At 40.9% G+C, this 22,012-nt stretch overlaps 1 protein-coding gene across 2 annotated transcripts in view; it reads left to right on the top strand.

The window, feature by feature from the left end:
• Nucleotides 1-22,012, top strand: part of LOC311037088 (mediator of RNA polymerase II transcription subunit 13-like) — a 162,412-nt gene that overhangs the window by 10,057 nt on the left and 130,343 nt on the right. For both annotated transcript variants that reach the window (XM_084046167.1, XM_084046166.1), the window contains exon 2: nt 13,703-13,940. In XM_084046167.1, coding sequence (XP_083902293.1) covers nt 13,703-13,940 — 238 coding nt within the window. The remainder of the gene's footprint in view (nt 1-13,702; nt 13,941-22,012) is intronic.

The following is a 22,012-nucleotide window of genomic DNA, read 5'->3' as shown; positions in this document are numbered from 1 at the left end:
TTATGCTGTTGTAAAACCATCCAACATCCAACCAACAGCACTTACACCATATCATGATATTACGATATCCTAAATCCCACATGATATTTAGCCTCATATCACTATATCAATATAATATTGATATTGCCCAGCGCTATTTATATGGATAATCTATATGTTATGTCTTATGTTAGATGTCACCTTAAGAATGGGCAACCTCTGGACCTGTTGTGAACAAACCGACCCCCAGGGTTTTGACAGATGAGGGTCCCTGGCACAAAATCTTTTCAGATGGCCAAAAGAACATATCCGTTCGGGGGTTCTTGACATTAAAATGTTTGAGATCCGCTGGACTAGAGGAGAGCTACTAGATTGGGTTGTATTTGCGGAGATGTGTGGAGGTTGCTATTAGGCAGGACTATAATAAGTGTGCAGAGCTTGTAGTGTTGCGGCTCAGATTCCCAACCACTCCCACTTGGTAAGCAAACAGATTAGATGAGGAAGGATCCAGATGAGTTACAGGTTGAAACATGTCAAGATGTTGCCCAGGTTAAAGCCTGTGTCGGATGGGCCTGGCCACCTTTGCTGGGCTAACGCATGCAACTTTATAGTTATTCTCCTTAACATTACTATCATTAGTACTCATAATACTTGCAGTTTTTCAGATTGGTCATTTTCCTTTAGGCTGCAAGCATACTTTCATTTTCATTTACTACGCTGGCAAAACTAAACATTCTTTTTGTGTTGCTCAAAACACAGACAAGCTCTCTCTCACACACACACACACACACACACACACACACACACACACACACACACACACACACACACACACACACACACACACACACACACACACACACACACACACACACACACACACACACACACACACACACACACACCCCCACACACACCCACACACACACACACACACACACACACACACACACACATACACCCACACCCACACACAGACTCTCTCATAGATTTCTAGTACAGCGTTTTACAATGTCAGACAGACACCTTGGGGTTAAGTTTGGAGACAGTTACAGTTTCCAGAGTTTGCAGGGCCAGTTATTGTCAGCGAGTTGCAGAACGCAATGTGACAACCAGCAATTGATATCAACAAGTCAGGCAGTCGGTGTTGTGAAGCTATTATGAACAACAGTTTTAAAGTCATTTACAACTGTATATTGTGCAATATACAGTTTAATAAGTAAGTGTTTAATAAAGAAACTATGCTGTAGAAATGTGAATAAACCAAAGTGCCTTTTGGTAGTAGAAACCAATGAGTATGGGAAACAACAAGGCAAATTTGATATGTTTTATTGGGCTTTCTCAATTCACCCAGTTTCACGAGTAATAACATCATTAACTACTTCTAGGCAATTTAGGCCTTCTTGCTGTACTAATTGTACAAATAACCCAGTGAATCATCTTTGAATGAAGTCAAATTATTCTCCCACAGAAGAAACTCACTCTCAGTAATCCTATGCCACGATATTAATGCTTTGCTTCTGGTAATGCTGGGACTTTCCTGTAGCATGTATCCTGTGCTAGATAGTATCTTCTGCTCAAATTTAACTTATGAATTCCAGCTGCGAGGAACTGCAAAAATGAAGGTGTTGTTCTGGGCAGAGGAGTAAAGAAAGACAGACAGAATTACAGTCTCTTCTAATTTATAGTCAATGGTAAAGGACCCCTAAACTGCTTGAAATGTTATCTTTTCTCTGTAACCCTGGAGACTGAAATCTCAAAAACTGAATACGTTGCTGAAGTCCTACAGATGTTGTATGTTGCCTAGCAACTGTTTTTACTTCCCCCTCTGTCTTGTGTGTTTCTCTCTCTCTCTCTCTCTCTCTCTCTCTCTCTCTCTCTCTCTCTCTCTCTCTCTCTCTCTCTCTCTCTCTCTCTCTCTGTGTCTGTCTCTCTCTCCTCCCTCTCTCTTTGTCTCTCTCTTTCTCTCTCACTCACTGGCCTGTCACAGTTAATTAAGTTGCACAGGAGACACACTACTAAAGGAGAGTCTGGTTTATTTATTTGCACGTTAATAATTCAGGCTAAGCAGGGCCACTGGTTTTGCTTGTCGCCCGTGCTTAAAAAGCAGAGATGCTCATAGGCCTGCGTCCTGCGTCTCTGACGCACCATATTGAAAAAGGACGCATTCACGGCACCCTCGTTGCGTCCATGGGACGCACTACAATTTAGCGGAAATTACCGCGGATTTGAAGGCCATCCGTGGATTTCAAAGCCGTCCGCGGATTACAAGGCATAGTGCAGGAAACAAGAAAAATCTCGGTAAAACACCGCCGTATGGAGAAGTATTCTCTCTCTGTCTCAGGGCATTGCGAGCTGCTGCTAGAGGGAGAGAGTGAAAGTGCTGCGCAACTTACAGCCCAACTTCAAAGCAAGTTAACGATGGCTCGTTGACCCCAATTTGACCACTAGGCAATCAACACTGAACAGCACTAATTAATGGCAGCTGTGATTCTTGTGTCTTTCCGTGCAGCCAGATATCAAATAATTCCCTGTAGAGCAGGAGTCTTCAGTGTTTTCAGGCCAAGGACCCCCTAGTTGAGAGAGAGATGAAGCAGGACCCCTCTATATTGTATAAAATTGTGTTTCAGATAAACTTTTGCTGCTCTTTTTTCCCTTTACACACCTATAACTCCAAAAATAGCCGATCTACAAGCTCACAAGTGTGAGCTTGTAGATCTGCTATTTTTGGCTAAAGTTCTCCTCAGAAAAGGGATACTAGGATTCAAGTGGTTAATGTAAAAAAAAAAATCAAGTACTACAAGTACTAGTTGTCGGATTTGGAATTGTGTACTTTTCTTTCAGATACATGTTCTACATGAATATAACCATATAAGATGAAACACGAGTTAAACGCTGTGCATTTTTGTGGGACCCATAAAATGTCCCTGGGACCCATCTAAAAGACCACCCTTGCATCCCAGGACCCATTGCATTGAAAACCTAGCAACATCACTGAAAAAGCATCCTGACACTGCAGCTTTGTGTTTTTATTTGCTGTTGGACTGGGGCTGTTGTCAGCACGGTCTGTCAGATGAAGCATCGCCACTGTGCAGGACGTCTCCCCGTCCTCATTGGTCTTCTGATGCTGTTGCGTCCCGCCCAGCTCTCTTTGTGTCAGGTGAGAAGTCATCGCTTGATGGTGGCTTTCCGCGGTGTGATTGGCAGGTCCATCCGTCACTCAGCCCTGGAGACTTGTGCTGCTCTAATTAGGTCGCTTGGCTTGCTTGCCTCCCAGGGCCGGATTATACAGCAGAACACTGATCAAATGACGGGCCCTTCTTTTGTAGGGCCGAGTAAAGGTGGCGGCAGGAGAGAGGAAAAGCGTCTGTTTAGTGCCTGGAGCCCCAAAGGCCCTCTTCTACACCTGTTAGGGGCTTTTGTGTGCCTCGTCTCCCTTCAGAGGTGCTGTAATGTGCATTGCTCTCCGTTGTGGTGTAAAATGCCAGCAGGGGGAGCAGACTTCCTCGTGGGTTCATTTGATTTCAGCAGGTTAATTGATGAACGGGGGAGTCATTGCCTGGTCCGATTTCTGTCATTGGCTTCTTGCAGCTCGATCTGGTGACTTAAGTTCTGACTCAACTGAGAAGCACTGACACTCACAAATGCTGGCTTTGGCCATGCCAGTGCTTCATGTTAATTTTTCACTATACAATACTTCACACAGATTAAACACCTTTTAAATAAGTTAATATTACATTCAAAAACGTATTATGCAAATGCTTTGTTTGCCTTTGTTCCAGTTTTTTTCTTTGCCTTTTAAATTGCTTCAAGGCTTCTTTTCCTTGCCAAAATTCATTGAATTCTGAAATCCTTATATTTGTAAACAGTTCTTTGATGTTAAATTAAGCACTTTCAACCTGGCGTCTCTATCTTGGACATGTCATTATAGGCGAAAATTGTGAAAAAGTTTGAAAATAGCATATCTACAACCTCTCAACCCATTACATCTCCCATCAGCACGTTGTGAGCTTGTAGATCTGTTATTTTAGCCACACAACACCATCATATGACAAATAGGGCTTAAGTGGCTATTAAAGTGGCTGATGAAGAGAGAGTAATATCTTGATAAATCAATCAGCCATCTCTGAACAAACCCCAAATATTGCCAGCTTGTCAAGAGTCTGAGGTGATTTGACGAGAATTGAGATTGCCATGCCACAGTGACTGTTGCCAGGATAGGTAAAGCTGCTGATACAAGCTCTCTCTCAATTGCCTAGAGTGCTCTTCTTTGTCAGACTATGGGGCTCTTATACTGTTATGAGTTTCCTAAAGAAGTGGCATCTCTCTCACGCTATATTCTTATATACTAACTGTCAGCTTTGATAGAGCACTCGGCACCTATTCCCCACTCAGAAGCTAACTCAGCCACTCAACTCAGGCTGTGATTCTAAAGAGTCTATGAAGTGTATCCTTGATGGATTGACTTTTCACGACCTTAAGCAGGCTCTTTAACTGAGATAACCGGGGTGATTCTCAACCTTTTTAACCCATTTTGGGCGGGAACCCCTATTTATAACTATACCTTTCAGGACGGGAACCCCTTTTGGGGTTCTTGTTGATATGTACAGTATATAGCAGCATACATTTGTGGTAATTTTTGAATAAATATTTGAAGTTTTTCAGAAAACTTAGGTCAGGACTAAGAATCGGCTTCAGGTCTAAATGGGTTAAAGGACGACCCATTTCAACCTATCTTCAAATAATTGGTCCTCACTAATTCTCACTATATTATAGTACCATCGGTCTGTGTCTAAGAGGGGGGCTGTGGTGTGGACAGTTCAGAAACCCACCTACCAGTGACATCATCGATGGGGAATCCAAGCTAATAGAAACTGCAGGCTTTGTTCCTGGAAAGTTAGCGTGAAGCCATTGTTCTCTCATTAATACAAAATTAAATAAAACATTTGAAATCTTGTTTGAAACCCCCCGCCTAACAATTATGTTACTGGTAGGCGGGTTTCTGAACAGCCCTCCTACACAGACCGATTAGAAAATAATTGTACCATATTACCATGAGCATTAGTGTCGATCAATTATATGAAGATAGTTTGAAAATGGGTGAAGTTGTCCTTTAATTTCAAGGACCCCCATTTTTATCTCTGGGACACCAATCTACACTGTAAAATCCTCAGTGGTCATTTAAAATGGAACCAATTTGGTTCAGTTTGTAGTATACTCTCAGATTTACGGACCCATAACCCTACAGTACCTATCAATCATTTGGCTGGGTATACCCTATTTTGAATTAGTTTGAACAAATTCAAGCAGGTCCTTTAACTGTTAGATAACCACTAAAGACAGACACACAAATGTTAGCATCGTAACGCTCTGATAGTGTCATTAGTGCGGTCTCATAGGCATATTGAAAATGTCAAATTTAAGTGTCACTTCCCTGTTGCGGAAATTGTATAAAGACAAGGCAAGAATCAGGGTTTTATTTATGGCTGTTCCAGCTGTCAGTTCTGTGCATAAATAAACTCTTGCTATACTAGTTGCTAGCATATTAGTCATGTCTCCTAATTTGTTGTCATGCATGACCGTGTCAATGCATGCCTTCTCTCTGTCCAGGCCTGTTGTAAAGACGTGTGTGTGTGTGTGTGTGTGTGTGTGTGTGTGTGTGTGTGTGTGTGTGTGTGTGTGTGTGTGTGTGTGTGTGTGTGTGTGTGTGTGTGTGTGTGTGTGTGTGTGTGTGTGTGTGTGTGTGTGTGTGTGTGTGTGTGTGTGTGTGTGTGTTGAGAGTGTGAGTGCATGCGTGCGAGCATGCGTGTGTGTGTGTGTGTGTGTGTGTGTGTGTGTGTGTGTGTGTGTGTGTGTGTGTGTGTGTGTGTGTGTGTGGAAAGACAGTCGACATAGAGTTATAACACAAACAATCCATTCAGTTTGGTCTTGGGATGCTCAAATTGATGCTAAATTTATTTTCCTTCTCCAGATTCTTGTGTCTTTTTTCCACTGTGGTGTGTTGACCTCAAAGGTAAAACATGAGTCATGTGTGTTTTCGTCTCAGACTTTAGTACTTGCCATCTATGTTATGCGAGTTTCCCCTAGGCCTAGTACATTATGAACCCCTGTACACAGTCTATAGCTTAAGCTTTTAGCAAAGTATTAGCATTGAAGGACTACACTGCAATATGCCTGTATCTCTCCTTGGCAATTTGTCTATATTAAACAAAAATACACCAACCAGGAAAGTCTAGACTTAAACTATTCAACTACACATCAAATAGAATGGAATAGAAATCTTTATTGTCCGCAAGTGGAGTGTTTTGTACAGGCCAGCTTAACCCATTTAAACCAGGAAATCAACTGTGTCATTTTTTTATTTAGCATGGCTATATATTCAAAAATAGCAGATGTACAGTACAAGCTCACAGCGCATCACTTTGTGCTTGTACCTGCTATTTTTGAAAAATCTTGAAAGTGTTTAAAATAAATGTAATAGAAAAAGTTACGAAAAATACGTAGCCTATTTCACACCACCATACAACAGTAAAAAGACCACTATACTGTAAAAGTAAAATCCAGAGTGTTAATATTACAATGATAGAGTAAAAATGGATCTGCTTACTATATGACACATTTCACCAAATCAAACTCTTTGATTGCAAACATGTCTGTGAGTGTGTTGGCTGACCTTTTGGTTTGGATGTCAGTGTCTCCAAGGCCAGGTCAGCTCATTCTTAATCGATTTTTTAAATATTTTGAGCAGTCTTTGATTTACAAAATCTCAGGAACCTGTTTTGAAAAGACATCTCATTCCCCTTGACTTGCCTCGAAGCAGTCTCATTATGCTTGTCATCTCCTGAATAGAGCTCTTTTTAGAGGTATTCAACAAGCACAGATCTTTGACTTCCGTACGCTAGATGGAAAGAAAATCCTATGGAAACACAGTTAGCCTCTGTCTCTGGTCTCAATTTACTAGAGAGAGAGAGAGAGAGAGAGAGAGAGAGAGAGAGAGAGAGAGAGAGAGAGAGAGAGAGAGAGAGAGAGAGAGAGAGAGAGAGAGAGAGAGAGAGAGAGAGAGAGAGAGAGAGAGAGAGAGAGAGAGAGAGAGAGAGAGAGAGAGAGAGAGAGAGAGAGAGAGAGAGAGAGAGAGAGAGAGCAAAAGAGAGAGCACAAGAGAGAGCACAAGAGAGAGAGAGCACAAGAGAGAGAGAGTCACTTGTTGCTACTGCCTATCACCGCGTGTATAATACGATATGCAGCCATGCCACTGAGTAGGAGGAGATTGGAGCAGAAAACAGACAGATGATAGAGGTGTGTGGGGGGGGTCACAGCCCTGGTTTGTCACAACGGCAGACGGTATAGTTCTGCGATCATTCCGAAATTGAACCCAGCCAATATTTCCAACTAGGGACCTGGCAGAGAAAGCACTGCTGGCTTTATTGACGATGAAACAAACCAAAACATTTTTCTTTCACATGGTCGGGAGGGGGGTGCAGGTGTTTGAGAGAGGCAGCCTGTTGCCAAACTTAATGATTCCTCCACTATCTAGTATCTACAGCTGATGAAATATTACATGAACGTAGCTAGCTGTCATTATTGCCTACCAACATGCTGCTTAACATGGATAGATTTTAATCAGCTCCCCTCTCTCCCCGCCCCCCCCCCACACACACGCACTGTTTTCAAACATAAACCGCACTCACTCGCCACAAAACACGATAATTTACATATACATACATACTCACAAGGATGCACCCGAGTACACACCACAGGCACATGCATGTGCTGTGTTTGCAGACACACAAGTACACACACACACACACACACACACACACACACACACACACACACACACACACACACACACACACGCATGTACACTTATTGCATCTTCTTACACATACAGTATAGGTACAAGTCGTTTTTCATCCCTCTTTCCTCACCCCCTAGCACTCCTCTCTCCTTGTGTCCCTTCTTGTCACCTTTTTCGATAGATGATACTGCTTACTATGCAGATATACATATTGGTTACTTGTTTGTTGTTTTTGTTATTTAGATTAGTTTTTTCTTGACACAGATTTTAAGAATGTTATATTTAGATAGCTTTTTTTTTTGTTGACAGATGCTACTTTTTATCATGCTTCCCTTGTATCCTAGTTTCTTTGAAGCATTATTGTTCTCTTTGCACTCTACTTAATGTTACTATTTATCTTTTTGTTTGTTGCGGTTTTATGCTTACTTTGCTTACTCTGATCTCGCACTTATAAGTCGCTCTGGATAAAAGCGTAGACTGCTAAATGCCTAAATTGTACCAAATGCTAGTGTGTAACAGTTGTATCCTCAACATTGGATCTGTATTGTCGGTGGGTTGGTGATATGGTAACGTGACACTAGTCAACAAACAGAAGGCCACCTTTCTGAAAAGGGCTGGGGAGGAAGTGTAACCTTATGCTTAATTTATACTCCATTATACGATGGTGTTGCACACCAAAAATAGCAGATCTACAAGTTCACGATGCATCGCAATGCGACTCGACTTGTAGATCTTCTATTTTCGGCACACGGCACCATCGTATGACAAAGTATAATCCAAGCTTTAGCCACCCAAACACCATGTTCTATCATGAGTCACAACCTGCTACTGGAGGAATATTGTGTTTGTATCCTATATTCTTCTTCTAAGCACCGTACATGTTTACATTTAGGCTGAACTTGTATGTATGTATGTTTAAGCGACATCGCACAAGAAGGACTGCTGTCGTACTGAATATCAACACGGCTGTAATTCAGTCACGGACTGAGTGCCGAAGATAATCACAGCCGAGTGTGATATTGCATTTATGCAACAGTTCTACTAACTATTTATCAAGTAATGGGAGACAGTTTTGTTCATTAGTTTTTAATTTATTCAACTCTGCCAACTAATATAATTCCTTCAGGACTCTTTTGACAAAAATGTTGCTAAGCAACATATAGGCTAATTTAGGCGGGTACATACTAGCTAACTAGCTACAGTAGAAAATTCCATTGTTGTTACTGTATAAGCACTGATGAAATGCCCCTTGTCCAATCAAATGACTTAACCAGAACAGTTTTATGATATAGCATACAGTATATTTACATGGCGGAGTGGGTAGAGATGCCGCTTGGGAATCAGAAGGTTCCCCAACAGCTCCCCCTTGTGCGTTCATGAGAGACATCTGAGCAGCCATCAGCTGGGTGAAGCTGTAAAAGCAATTTCCCTTCCCCCAGGGTCTCCGCGGGTCCCCTGTTCCTCCCTTTCCTTTGTAATATACAAGACAAATGTGCCTGTATGGGGGCAAAATGTCTCTCTCCTCCTATCCTCCGCTGATTCAGCAACAGAAGAGACCCTTGGTGGTGGTTGTGACATTGACACGGAGTGACTGCGCAGCGCAAACAGATGTCTTCCCCTTTGCTTTGGGAGAAATAGCATCCTTGACCTCGTCATGGCTAATTTTAGAGCCAGGCTTATCGATGTGCCAATGTTTATATCTCCCATTACGCACACTATCATTACAGGAGGGATGCGCTTGTAATTACAGAGTGCATTTTCTCCGGGGCCGTTTCAACGGGCCATGTACAGTACTTACGTCACAGATACACACATACGCAGACTTGCACTGTACGGTGCTGCATTGTGTATGCGCATGCGTTCACTACATTTAATGCATGTGTACTCACACATGCACACATGCTTGCATACGTTCATAAATGCAGAGGACACAGCTCATGGAGCACAGAGCATACGCTTGCAGATACACACAGATACACACTTCATATGCAGTAAAATCCTCAGTGTTAATTTAACTCTAACCAAATGGATTTGGTTCCATTTGTACAGTCTTTGGAGTTAAATTAACGCCGGGATTTTAATGTGTAGCAGCTGCAGGAGGCTGTATCCTCCCCCTCAGTTGCATGGTCACATGTTGGCAGGAGTTTGGGTCCTGGCTTGGACAGGCCCCACTGACGCACACACACACGCACGCACGCACGCACGCACGCACGCACGCACGCACGCGCAGAGCTAAGCACATTCCCTCATCAAGCCCACGGAACTTCCATTTCTTCACCACAAAGACACATCTATTTTTCTACAAGGTGCCCCTGATGCCTGTCCACACCTAGCCTTGTTTTTCCACCCAGCTCCAATGGGACAGACAGTATTATTATCTCCAAGTTGGTGTAGTGTGGCATGGGGCCAAGTCCAGAGTGCCAAGTGCGGCCCTCACAGCTGGGTGAACATGGGAGTGCGGCACTCCAAGAGAGGTCTCCCTTCGGCCTGCCAAATCATAATCATATTCAACAATGCTTTTGGGTGCTGTGCTCCTCCTCGAAGGCCCTTCCACACAGAGTCTGATGCAATGTTTTATTGGTCAGATGTTTTTCACACATAAAAAAAAGAAAAGAAAAAGAACCATCACATTGGGTTTGAGGCCATATGAGGCACACTGTCGCAGCCACTCATCGGACAGCGATTTGAAGTAGGTTTGCAAGAGATCAACTGTGTGCTCATTTTTAATTTGTCTGTTTTTTTGTGCAAAAGAATTTGACTCTGTGTCCTAGGGGCTTAAGGCATCATTGTGAATATACAAAAAACTCTCTCCCTTTCTTTCTCTTTCTCTCTCTCTCTCCTATGGTAAATTCTATTGGAGGAAAAATGAATCATAGTAATAATCAATCATATTATGATTATTCAAAATCAAAAGTGAAAATCTAATTATTCTAAGCATCCACCTGACTGACTGAATCACACAAACTGCAGAGTATGATATATGGTACACATAACTATATCAATCCATATCAACGTGTCAATGTTGTCTCTATGCAACGCCCACAAGCACAGGAAATCATACAGCACATGCAACGTATATGGCCTGCTGTTTTGCCATAATTGTCCATATTTCATTACATTAGACCATTAGCAACTGCTCCTCTTACTTGTTGACAGGCTATTGATAGAAATGAACTTTAACTGCACACGACTTAAATATTGTGTTCAACCAGATGGCAGGTTGTCTGGGAAATCTATCTGCTTGTCCTTGGTGTGAATTCGTATCTGTTTATATTCCTCCTGCGTTGGTGGAAGAGAGCATTGCCCTATTTACTAGCCCATCGATAGATTGAACAAATGTCCTGTTTGACAAGGTTGTATGGTGGCAATGTGTCTCCAAAGCCCACCCCCGCTCCCACACCCCAGCCCCACAGACCCTGATAGGCAACATAAACGCCTTTCATTCCATTAGATGAAATGGAGAAGATGTCAGTTGCTGGGCTGGGCTCCAGCCATTGACCCTGACATCGTTTCTCTTCCTTATTTCTCCCTTCTACATCTCCCTGTCTCTCTCTCTCACTATGGGTAGCCATGTCTATATTTCTGTCCCATCTCTCACTTTAGTTCAGTCCCTATATTTTACTCATGGCCATCTTTCATGTCTGGCTTCCACTTGCCAATTTGTTTCTGTCTCTCTGCCATACATAGCAGAATCCAGTGAAAGCAGCAGTTAAAGCTGCATTCCTGGACTTATCTGAATGAATGAAATGTTATTTTAACCAATCTGTATGGTAGAGTATGTTAATACAATGTATCTAGCACATCTGCAGTGGTTGGAGGCGGTCTCCCTCCCTACTCTTTCATTGCGAAATGTAGACCCTGTTGTCGGGTAAGGCACCTACTGGTTGACAAGTAGTACAGACCAAAGCTCATACGCCCAATTTCTCTCCCGGCTAAAGGCCCGTTCAAAGTCCCTAGATGGGTCTGAAACGTGCGTCAGGAGGTGAGGGATTCCGTCCGTTCTTTACGGACACATGCATAGTCGCTCACGTTATTTAGGAGAGAGAGATACGCCGTACCCAATGTTGCCATGTCTGCTTATTATAAGCGACTTTGGGCTTATTCTTCTGTATAGTTGCTTGTAAACAAACAAGCAATTTTTTATTGGTGGTTGCGGTTTTATTTGGATTTGTTTCTAAAGTGTAGTTGCTTATTTGGGCCAATTATTATTTAAACCAGTGATTCTCAAATATATATTGTAGATCTGCTATTTTCATATGCAGTGGTGTAAAGTAACTAAGTACATTTACTTAAGTACTGTATTTAAGTAAAATTTCTTTTGGGCTTGTTTTCATAAACCTGGTTACTTATTTCTCTCACAAAACCTGGCAACAGGTTACAATGCTATGAAACTAGCATTGTAGCCCAGTGGTACAACAGGCAAAACGTTGTGAACGTGCGTCGGCCTGACGGTGAATGTCGACTGAACGGACGGAAAAACTGGAGCCATAAGTGACGGAGGGGGAGTAAAAAACGACAACGCAAGGAGCGCCGGCGCTCGTTACGTATCCTTACGTCCGACTATGAATGATACTTAAGCAGGAATTCCCTCTTGGGTGAGAGATAGATTTTTGGTTTCCCCTGTGGGAAACCAGCCAGATTTGAATCCCGGGTGTTACAGTTTCCAGTTATGTCTCTCCGTCGGGAGAGGACATTAAACTTACGGATAGCTTTTAAATAGGGTTATAACAACATGGTGGAGAGACGGTAAATGTGATCACTTTCTAATTCACACACAGTTCCTAGCCATGTAAACAGGAAGCTGGTGAAAGGATAACATAATTGAACAACCTCTGTGCAGTTATTGATTGAATTAGCATTGTGTATAGCTCTGTTTCATGTGAAACACAATATCTAAGTACACCGCAAATACTATAGGGTGCATCATCATTGCCATGGTAAATAGGTGACTCTGATAACAAGGATAAAATCAAATTATGGTTCTATGCATTATCCCTCTATCCTTTCATATACAGTACAAGTGAATTTCAACAGAAATGCTAAGTAGCGAGTATACTCTTCTGTGCCTTTTCATGTGGAATATCATTCTATAATTGGTGTAATATTTGTCACAGCACCTTTGGCCTGGCCGACAGGGCCTGTGTTGTGTGTCTGTTACTGTGTTGTGTGTCTGTGTATGGTCAAACATTGGCCACAAGAAAGAAGCAGTTGTGAGCTTGTAGTTGTTTTCCTAATATTTATCTGTGGAACCGAGTTAAACTAAACAACTGGTTATTTTGACACATTCTACAACACCCCACACTACATTGAGCACACATCCATACATTGCCGACACCGTTGATCCTACACCCCATACTCTGTATGTTTAATTTGGTTATTTTTAAAATAAAGTTATTGTTATTTTTGCACTACACATCCTCCTCAATTTGTCATGGCCCTACGGGCCGTGTTGTGACATAATATAATTGGAAGACTATTATGTCGATGTCATAATTCTATGACGTGATGAAAGAAAGATAGTATGATCTCATTCTAACATACTGAAATGCAATTCAAAGAAATCATCTATCTGACTACAGAAAGAAATCATGCAACATGGAGATATCTTGCTAGCATTAAGCTCAGTTGAGTGGATTTTTTTTGTGTCTGAAGAACAACTTTGGAAATAAGATGACTAAACAAGTCTATGAACTGAATGGATCACTGAACTCAATAAATTCTTTAAACAAGGATGACTTGGCAAAAGGGAAACTCACAAATGTAATATCATTTTAAAAAGGAAGTAGTATTTAAAATGCATAATCTCTACACATAATGCAAGTAAGAAATACTTTAAGGCATCACTTTCTGGGCAATCCTGCAGATTGTAAAGGCTCAGAGCATAATATGGATTATCATAATCATCTCTCCTCTCCTCTCTTCCAGGCGGAGTTGACGGGCATTAAATGGCGATGCTACAGCTTCCGCGGCGGGGGAGAGTATGGGCCGGTGATCTCGGCACCGGCCCAGGATGACCCAGTGCTGCGTAGCTTCATGCGCTGCATTCAGGCCAACCTGCTGTGTGTGTGGCGCCGCAAAGTCAAGCCCGATGCCAAGGAGCTCTGGATCTTCTGGTGGGGCGAGGAGCCCAATCTCTCTGATGTCATTCATCATGAGCTGGAAGGTGAGAGAGAGCGAGAGAGAGAGAGAGATATGAATGGGATTCTGCATTGTCTGAATTTCTGCTAATCTGTACATGCAGAACTGTGATGTGTTTTATAATAGAGGATATTATTTATGTCATTGTTTTTGTATAAGATTGATTATTTAAGTGAGTAGACTAGGGATGGCTTTTTGGGGTTTCTGTTTTCCAGGTGTGGAACTGGGTAATGTGAGGTGTGTGTGTGTAGTCTAGTTTTGAGTTATGGTAGGATTTCTAAGCAAGTTCATGTGGGGAGTGCATGGTGTTAGTTTAACTCTGGAAGTGTAAAAATGGATTTGAATTTGACAATGTTAATTTTATTGTTGGGCCTGCTGAGCATCATGATCTTTTTAAAACCTTTTTGAGTTTTTCCACAGTGTCTAAAGCCTGAAATAATAATACTTAGTTATGTGCCAGTGTCGTGCCCTGACAATAGCAGGTCTACAGGCATGTTGGGTTGTGAGCTTGTAGATCTCAAATTTTGGCACACAGCACCGGCATACAGTAGGCACGCAACGATGTACAGTGCAGTATAAATTAAACATGAATTTCAGTTGTGCGTTCCAGTGTCATGCACAGTTGTTATGTGGTAATTATACATACTGGATACACACCGTTAACACAGGTTTAAACTGTATTGCAATGTAGCGTCAACTTGTGCATTTTAGATATGAACAGTGCTGTGATATAGATTGGTTTCATGTAGTGCAAATTGCATTCGGTTGTGTAGTATTGTGTTGTTTTGATCTTCTTTTAAGTGGTGTGTGTATCTGAGCTGTGTTTCAGTTCTTATACTGCTTCATGACAATCACTGCAGTGAAGCTGCAGTTTTCACTCACTAATTCATTAATTCATCCATTCACTCACTCACAGCAGTTTTGCTCTGCGTTTGTACTATAGTACGTGTGAATGTGTGTATGTGTATCTATGTATTAGAGTATGTGTTTCTTACCCTGAGATATCTCACCTGAAAGAGTGCCACTGTCAGCAGTATTATCCCTATTTATAGAAACATTTGCATTATCTTGCTGCACATGTGCAGAGAACACTAGTTTATTGACTATGCCTGGACAAGCGAAGCGAGGGTGTGTTAGAAACAAGAGGACAGGGATTGACTTATACAGTGGCTTTGCTATTTTCAGACCATCACAGTAGAGGAGAGAAATATTGAATAATATGATAGGTGGATGAAACATTGTGAACAAGTTCCTTTTTCATTGACCTATTAAAGATATCTTGAATGTCAAACGGAGCAGGCAATAATTAAGAACTACTTTGACTGTGTAAAGCTGTGTTAAGCACTGGGTTAAAGTATTATATTCACAAAATAAAATGAATATAAAAGTACCCTAAAGCTATATAAAGTCCAATCAAATTATACCATATATCGTAAAAGACCAGAGGTAGGAAATAAAAAGATAATACATTATATCATAAAATATGTGAAACAAAGAAAAGGAAAAACTGCCTAAATGATTAAATATATAAACGGTTACAAAAACAGCTCTCATGTACAGGTGTGTATAAAAAGTGCTTTAATAGATTATAGTGAATTGGCTCTTCGGAGCTCTGCTGGCAGGCTATTCCAAAGCCTCAGAGCCCTGACAGCAATTGCCCGGTCACCAATTTGTAATAAGCTGAGTCCTTGGAACAACTAAAGAGTCTGTGCCAGAGGACCCCAGACTGTGTTGTGGCTCATATGGGTATGTTAACAGGTCTGATATGTAATTGGGGGCTAAACGCTGCAGCACCCTAAAGGTTAAGAGTTGAGAGTAACATTTTGAAATCCATTCTAAAACTAGAAAATGTGAATTTGTCTATAAGGTGCTTCAAGTGCCAGATCCCCTTTTGGCCAATATAATGTCATGATACGTTGGTCTACACATGGAGTACTGACACTGAGAGTGGCCTGAGAGATGACTAACGTCATAGGCTGGCCACATGAAGTACGAGATCCACATTGGAGCTATGCTGTTTCCATGTGGATCCCGAGATACATGATTCGATTTTTACATTAGCTGTAACTGGGAGAGGGAATACTGCATGAGCTTTCACTCAGGGAGGAGTAGAGGGAATGCCATTAAAAACAAACAAAAAACGAATTATTAATTATTTTAGTAGCCCAACTTTCCAATTATTTTAAACCAGCTGCCTTCGAGATGACCTGTTAGTCCTCATCATAGCCAGGTCATGGGTCAAGAAAAGAGGGGGGAGTGCTGTCCATGAACTAACTTGTCATGGGCTGTATGACTCATTAAAGAGTTTAAAAGTGCTCTTTTTCTTTGCACAGTCTGGAGGATGTAGTTATGAGCACACTGCTGCTATTGCTGGTGCCATCAGGCCAGAAGGCAAGCCGAGTAGCACTACATTCATATTTTCCAAATGAAGTCAACACAACAAAACATCACAGTAGGGCAGGCTACCTGCTTACAAAGAAAACTTGCAGTTAGTTCACATCATCTTAATACTGTGACGTTGTGTCAAGCAGGATGTGGGTGGTTGGTTGATATACAATGGTTACTGTAGGATCAACTATTTAAAGATTCCTGTTCCTAGTTGCAGTGTGTTGTAAACAGAAATATTGCAGCTTGAAACTTGATTTAATGTGCAGTAGCAATACTTGGCTTTTGTGAATTGATTAATCAGAGATGTGTACATTAGACAGGTCTGCAAAACATACATGCACTTTTGTAAGTATTTCACATTTTTCTTTTCTATACACAGCTGAACATATGCAAGAAGTAATGCTGTGATGTGTGCACTATGCAGCTGATCCAAATTGCTACATTTTAATCGATGTGGGAGGACACAGCTGGAGCTGGTATCTGACACATGCTGTATGCATAAATGAATGGTGGTTGTAAGATATATTTAAATTATAAATGCAGTATTTTATAATTGAAGTCCTGAGCTATAGTCTTACTAAATCTATTACATTTGAACCAACAGCTTACATTTTGTGGTTGTAGTTCCTGTTCCGGTTCCTGGTTCCTGTTTTTTCCGACCCTTTCAGGGCTTGTCAATGGGCTTTATCCAAGCCCATGCCAGAATGTTGTCTTTAGCTTGATTGGCATTATGCTGATAGTAACAAGAAGCACATAAAGAATCAGTGTGTTGCTTCAGCTAGCACGCATGTTGAGAGTACCAAACAAGCTGCAACCATCACATTTGGCAATGCCTTCCTCCTCTCCGAGGGCTTTTCCCTTGGACTGGTCAGTGTGTGTGCCTTGCAACTCTCTGAATATTCTAACTGCAACACTCCAACCGTTTTAAATATCCCAACGACCAGAGAGCACCTTGGGTATACACCCAATACATACAATTTAAACAATGTGTAGGCTCCGCTGCTTCACGTTGCTTATTATCAGATAGCAACATTGTGTTTTTGTTGTAATTAAAATTATGTAAATACTGGCTAATTTAAAATAGTGATGCACCTCCAGCATTTGCTATTCCCCTGCCTGTAATTATTTGACTGGGTGAAAATATCATACACCTGCACCCATGAATTCAGATTTAAACCAGAAATAATATTGGAACTAAAGTAGTCAAGGACATGAGGTAGGTGTAATAATTGTAAACCACACAGAATTATTCAGGAAGATATTTCCCCCCCTGACCCAAATCTACTAGAATTGCTGCCTTACCAATGCGACCCACAGGTTACAAATTGACCTGTGCATCACAGCCAATCAGTAATTGAAAGTCAGTCCATTGATATCCTACAGTATATTGTTATGTATGATGCCTGTAAGGGTAAACTTTTACACTTTAGGAGTTAAATGAAAAACTGCTCACTTATATTGAGCTCTGTCAGTCCGTCCATCCTCATCCATTTTATCAGTGGGTTGACCAATCAATCAAAACAGGAAGTGAGGAAGTCCACTTTTTTTCTTTTTTACGCTGTTTATTTGAGTTTGTGGGAGGTTTCTGTAGTCGGGGTCCCATAGCCCGGGATGGCATTGCCATGGTTCTCTGGGATCTGTTGCGGTTGCGGTCCCATAGTCGTGATGTATGGTGGATGGAAATGTGGATATGGATATGGTTTAATTATTATTTTGGAAACAATGTTTGCCAACAAGTATTGCAGTTCACTATTAGATCCATATTTAATGGAATGAATAATTGCAGCAACAACTGGACAATCTCAAGATGCAATCTGATTTATGTTAATTAAATTTATAAGACAGGCAGTGTTATCACCATTAATTTAGCATGACCTGTGTGACATGTACAAATATTGCCTCTGTCAGTGTGGGTGGACTCTAGAGAAGAAATATCTTACAAGATAACAGATGCACGCGAGCACTCATTTTGCATACAGTTATGATAATATGGCTTCTTTACTTCCCCTACAAAATCTCACAACTACACCTGCTGTTACCATGTGCTCTGTCTGGAGTAATTACTATTAAGACGGTAAGACCTGACAACTGCATTTTGGATGTGAAAGAGCATAGTGTTAATTAAAGTGAAGTGGCATCTCTTACACATTAGCGTGAGTGTGTAACAAAGAGAATATGTTTATGCATTTTGTGAGGTGAAGGAGCGACCCATCTTGTATCCATGGCAGTGATTTAGGTGTTACGTTTAATATATCATATTTTGAATTATTGTTACCTTACTACTTATTTTGTGTCATGTCAAAGTGTCTTTGAACCATTAACTGCTCCCCAAACGTTGCTCAATAGCTGACCACTGCCTTTAATGTGTAATGTAATGTAAGGGTGAGTTCAATGCAGAGAACAAATTACAGGTACGATATATACAAATGTACTTGGCCATTAAACTGTCCCTCTCTCTCATGTTGCAGTGGCTAACACCATAGAGCCGGGTCCACTATAGTGCTGCCCATTGCCTCAGCGTATGTGTGTGTGAGGATGAGGATGCGTGTTCAGCTTGTCAGATAAAGCGTGGGAGAAAATAAAATGGCAGGGTTTTGGAGAATTTGACAGTTACAGAGGTGATGCTTTGGAATGATTTATTGGGAACTCAATGCCGCACACACACACACACACACACACACACACACACACACACACACACACACACACACACACACACACACACACACACACACACACACACACACACACACACACACACACACACACACACACACACACACACACACACACACACACACACACACACACACACACACACACAGAGATCAGAGTTCCCAAACCCGGACTGTTCAACTGGTTCCCCCCTCATCCTCTCTCCTCCCCTCCTCACACAGAGAGTTGAGTGCAGCTGGCTGGTGAAGATGCAGGGCGGTATGGGAGAGCCAAAGGTTGAGAAGGGACCTGAATAGAACTTGAGAGGACAAAGGGGCATGCTGACATTGTATTGGCGTGTGGGGGTGGGGGGGCTTATAACAGGGGTGTCCAAACTTTGTGACAAGGAAGAGTGGGGGTTTCTGTATAACATTGATAGGGACACTAGGAAAAAAATATCTAGTTGGACTTTGGTTTTCTATAAATGTAGCAAGTAGGCAGGATGTTTTATTAGTGGGCCTCGTAAATATGTGGCCCTCGAAATATCCCTCTTTAAATATAATGGCATTGGAGTATAATAAAGTGAAGAGAAAATCGTATCATTCGCTGAAACCCTTTGGAGGTTAGAACATTTGGCACGCAGTCCCTACTGTTGGTATCCTTATCTTATGAATAGCACTGCTTCCCACAACACAAGGGAAAAAAGAGGTGTGGACATTTTTTGGAAAGCCAGGGATGTTTTGATTGGCTTGAGATTCAGGAAGTAAACAAAGGAATTCTATTGGTTAGTAGGCTGTTTTATTACGTTGGATTACATAATGCGTCAGTCCTGTGACGACTTGGCTTGTGTGTTTGTGGGTGATTTTGCTGAAAGCGCGCGTGTACTACTAACTGGTATTTAATCTGCAATATGTAAGCCTCAACTGTGATAGTCAGATTGATGGATATGGAAATGATGGATATTGAACCGTAGTGTGTGGGATTTTAATGGGCAATTAAGCTTCAACTGGATCTTTTGGTTTTCTTTGTTATCAATGCTGAGGCATTTACAGTAACTCAAAGTATTTTTGAATGTAGAGGTAAGCACACCACTGGTGCAGACTTAAGGGGCCCTGAACTTGAATGGGGGCTCCAACAGTGATGTAAAACATACTGTAACTCTAGCGGTCTGCTTGCTTCGTTCTTCTGCTGCAGCAGTGGACCGTCTCCCACCAAAAAAAAAGACACATGTGAAATTATTATTGGCCAGCGTGTTATTAGTGTATTAACTCATGTTCATTTGTAAGCCAACGGATTGCATGTTACTTTTCAACCACTTGATCTGTACTGAATGATTGGTTATGATTTGTGTTACATCACCACCCTTTGAAATGTAAACTAAAGAATTCAAAAGAGAAGGAACAATGGCAATTTCAATAGTTTTTCATTGTTAAAGAAAACATAGATTTCTAAAACTGACGGGATTCTTCAATGCAGCAGGTGCAAGTACTATAATAATGCAAATAATGTTACAGCATTGTTTATGTTATTAATGATGGATTGCTCATTATGGATTAATTCAGTAACATATCAGCAACAGTCTGATCACTGCATATACACTGTCTCTGCATAAATACACTGTACATGGTGGCAAAAGGTGAACACGATGGCAACTCCAGGGATCCGCAGAAATAATTCAAAAACTCATTGCCATGATTAATCTTTGTTAGTTGATGAAAGATTTAGTAGATCTAAGCCATACCAGCTGTGTCTGTTTTTATGTTTGATGCATGTGTCTCGAGACAGAGTGAGCAAGAGTTTGATCTCTGAGGCAGACAGTTCATTGAAGTCATACAGTGTTGAGTGCTATGTGAAAGGGTAGGAAAGTCAGATAACCTACTACTTTAACCCAATATATTGTTTAACTGAACTCAGACCACAAAAGTTGTGCAATGCAATCTTACTATCCAAATATGATAGAGATGTGTCTTTCCCACCATAGTTGTCATGGTAACTACCCCCATTCTCATTGATATCAAATGGCCCATTTGATGGCATCTAAAGTGCCAGAGTAGGCTTGACTGACCTCCCCTGTGCCTGTACATATCCATATTTGGCTCAGAAAGACTACTGCGGGCTGAGGCATGCATATCATTGCTGTCGGGCAGAAACCTTGTATCTCCATATTTCAACTCTTTATATATTTTTGTAAGTTAACGCCCTACTTCATCATACTGGTGTCACACAAAAGTAGTGAAAATAGAAGATCTACAAGTTCACATTGCATTGCGTTCGGCTGTTTTCACTCATTTTCTTTTCTTATAATAATAAAAAAAGAAACGTTTTAAACATACAATGTTTCAACCCGACATCGACGATATCTGGAAAGCAGAGTGAATTTTGCTATTGTAGTTTTCTTAATGTATTTATTGATTTTCAGTTTTTCACAGTGGAATGAAATAGGACAAAATCAATAATAATGGCCATTAATAATACCCATATGGATAGCAAATGAAATAAATACAGAAATGAAATAAAACGGCTCATAATACAAATTCTTACTGAAAATAAAAATACATGAATTGTTTTGTGAATGGTAATATGCAATCAATGGACTACACTATTTGAACAAGTCATTCAAGGATTGTGTAGTTCTTTTGTTTGTTTAAACAATGAGGACATTCCTAACCTGTCTTTAGTGAGCAGCTGTCAGTGAGTCATTTATCAAAATATTTAATGTTTTATGATACCTTTCAAAGAAAGGATGTAGTAAAACTTTCTATGAAGCCTGTGTATATACTGCATTATAAACGTACTTGTAATGCATTATAATCTGCTTAAAACACTGTATATTTATAAGCACTTATAAATGCTTTATAACAATAGTTATATTGTTATAGTTAGTTATATAAGTATTTAATATTAGAATGCAAGTATATTTGCGTTCTAATCTGCTTGTAGTACTGTAATTACAGTTATAAGCACTCATAGTTACTGTGATTTATAACTTTAATCACAACAAATAAGCATTTTATACTGACTTAGAATGTCAAATATCATAATTCTTAATTGCTG

The sequence above is a fragment of the Gymnoscopelus microlampas genome, assembly GCF_963454915.1.
Source record: "Gymnoscopelus microlampas genome assembly, chromosome: 21".
In the NCBI taxonomy this organism is placed as follows: Eukaryota; Metazoa; Chordata; class Actinopteri; order Myctophiformes; family Myctophidae; genus Gymnoscopelus; species Gymnoscopelus microlampas.
The sequence above is the reverse complement of the archived record's forward strand: the minus strand, read 5'-3'. Positions and strand labels throughout refer to the sequence as shown.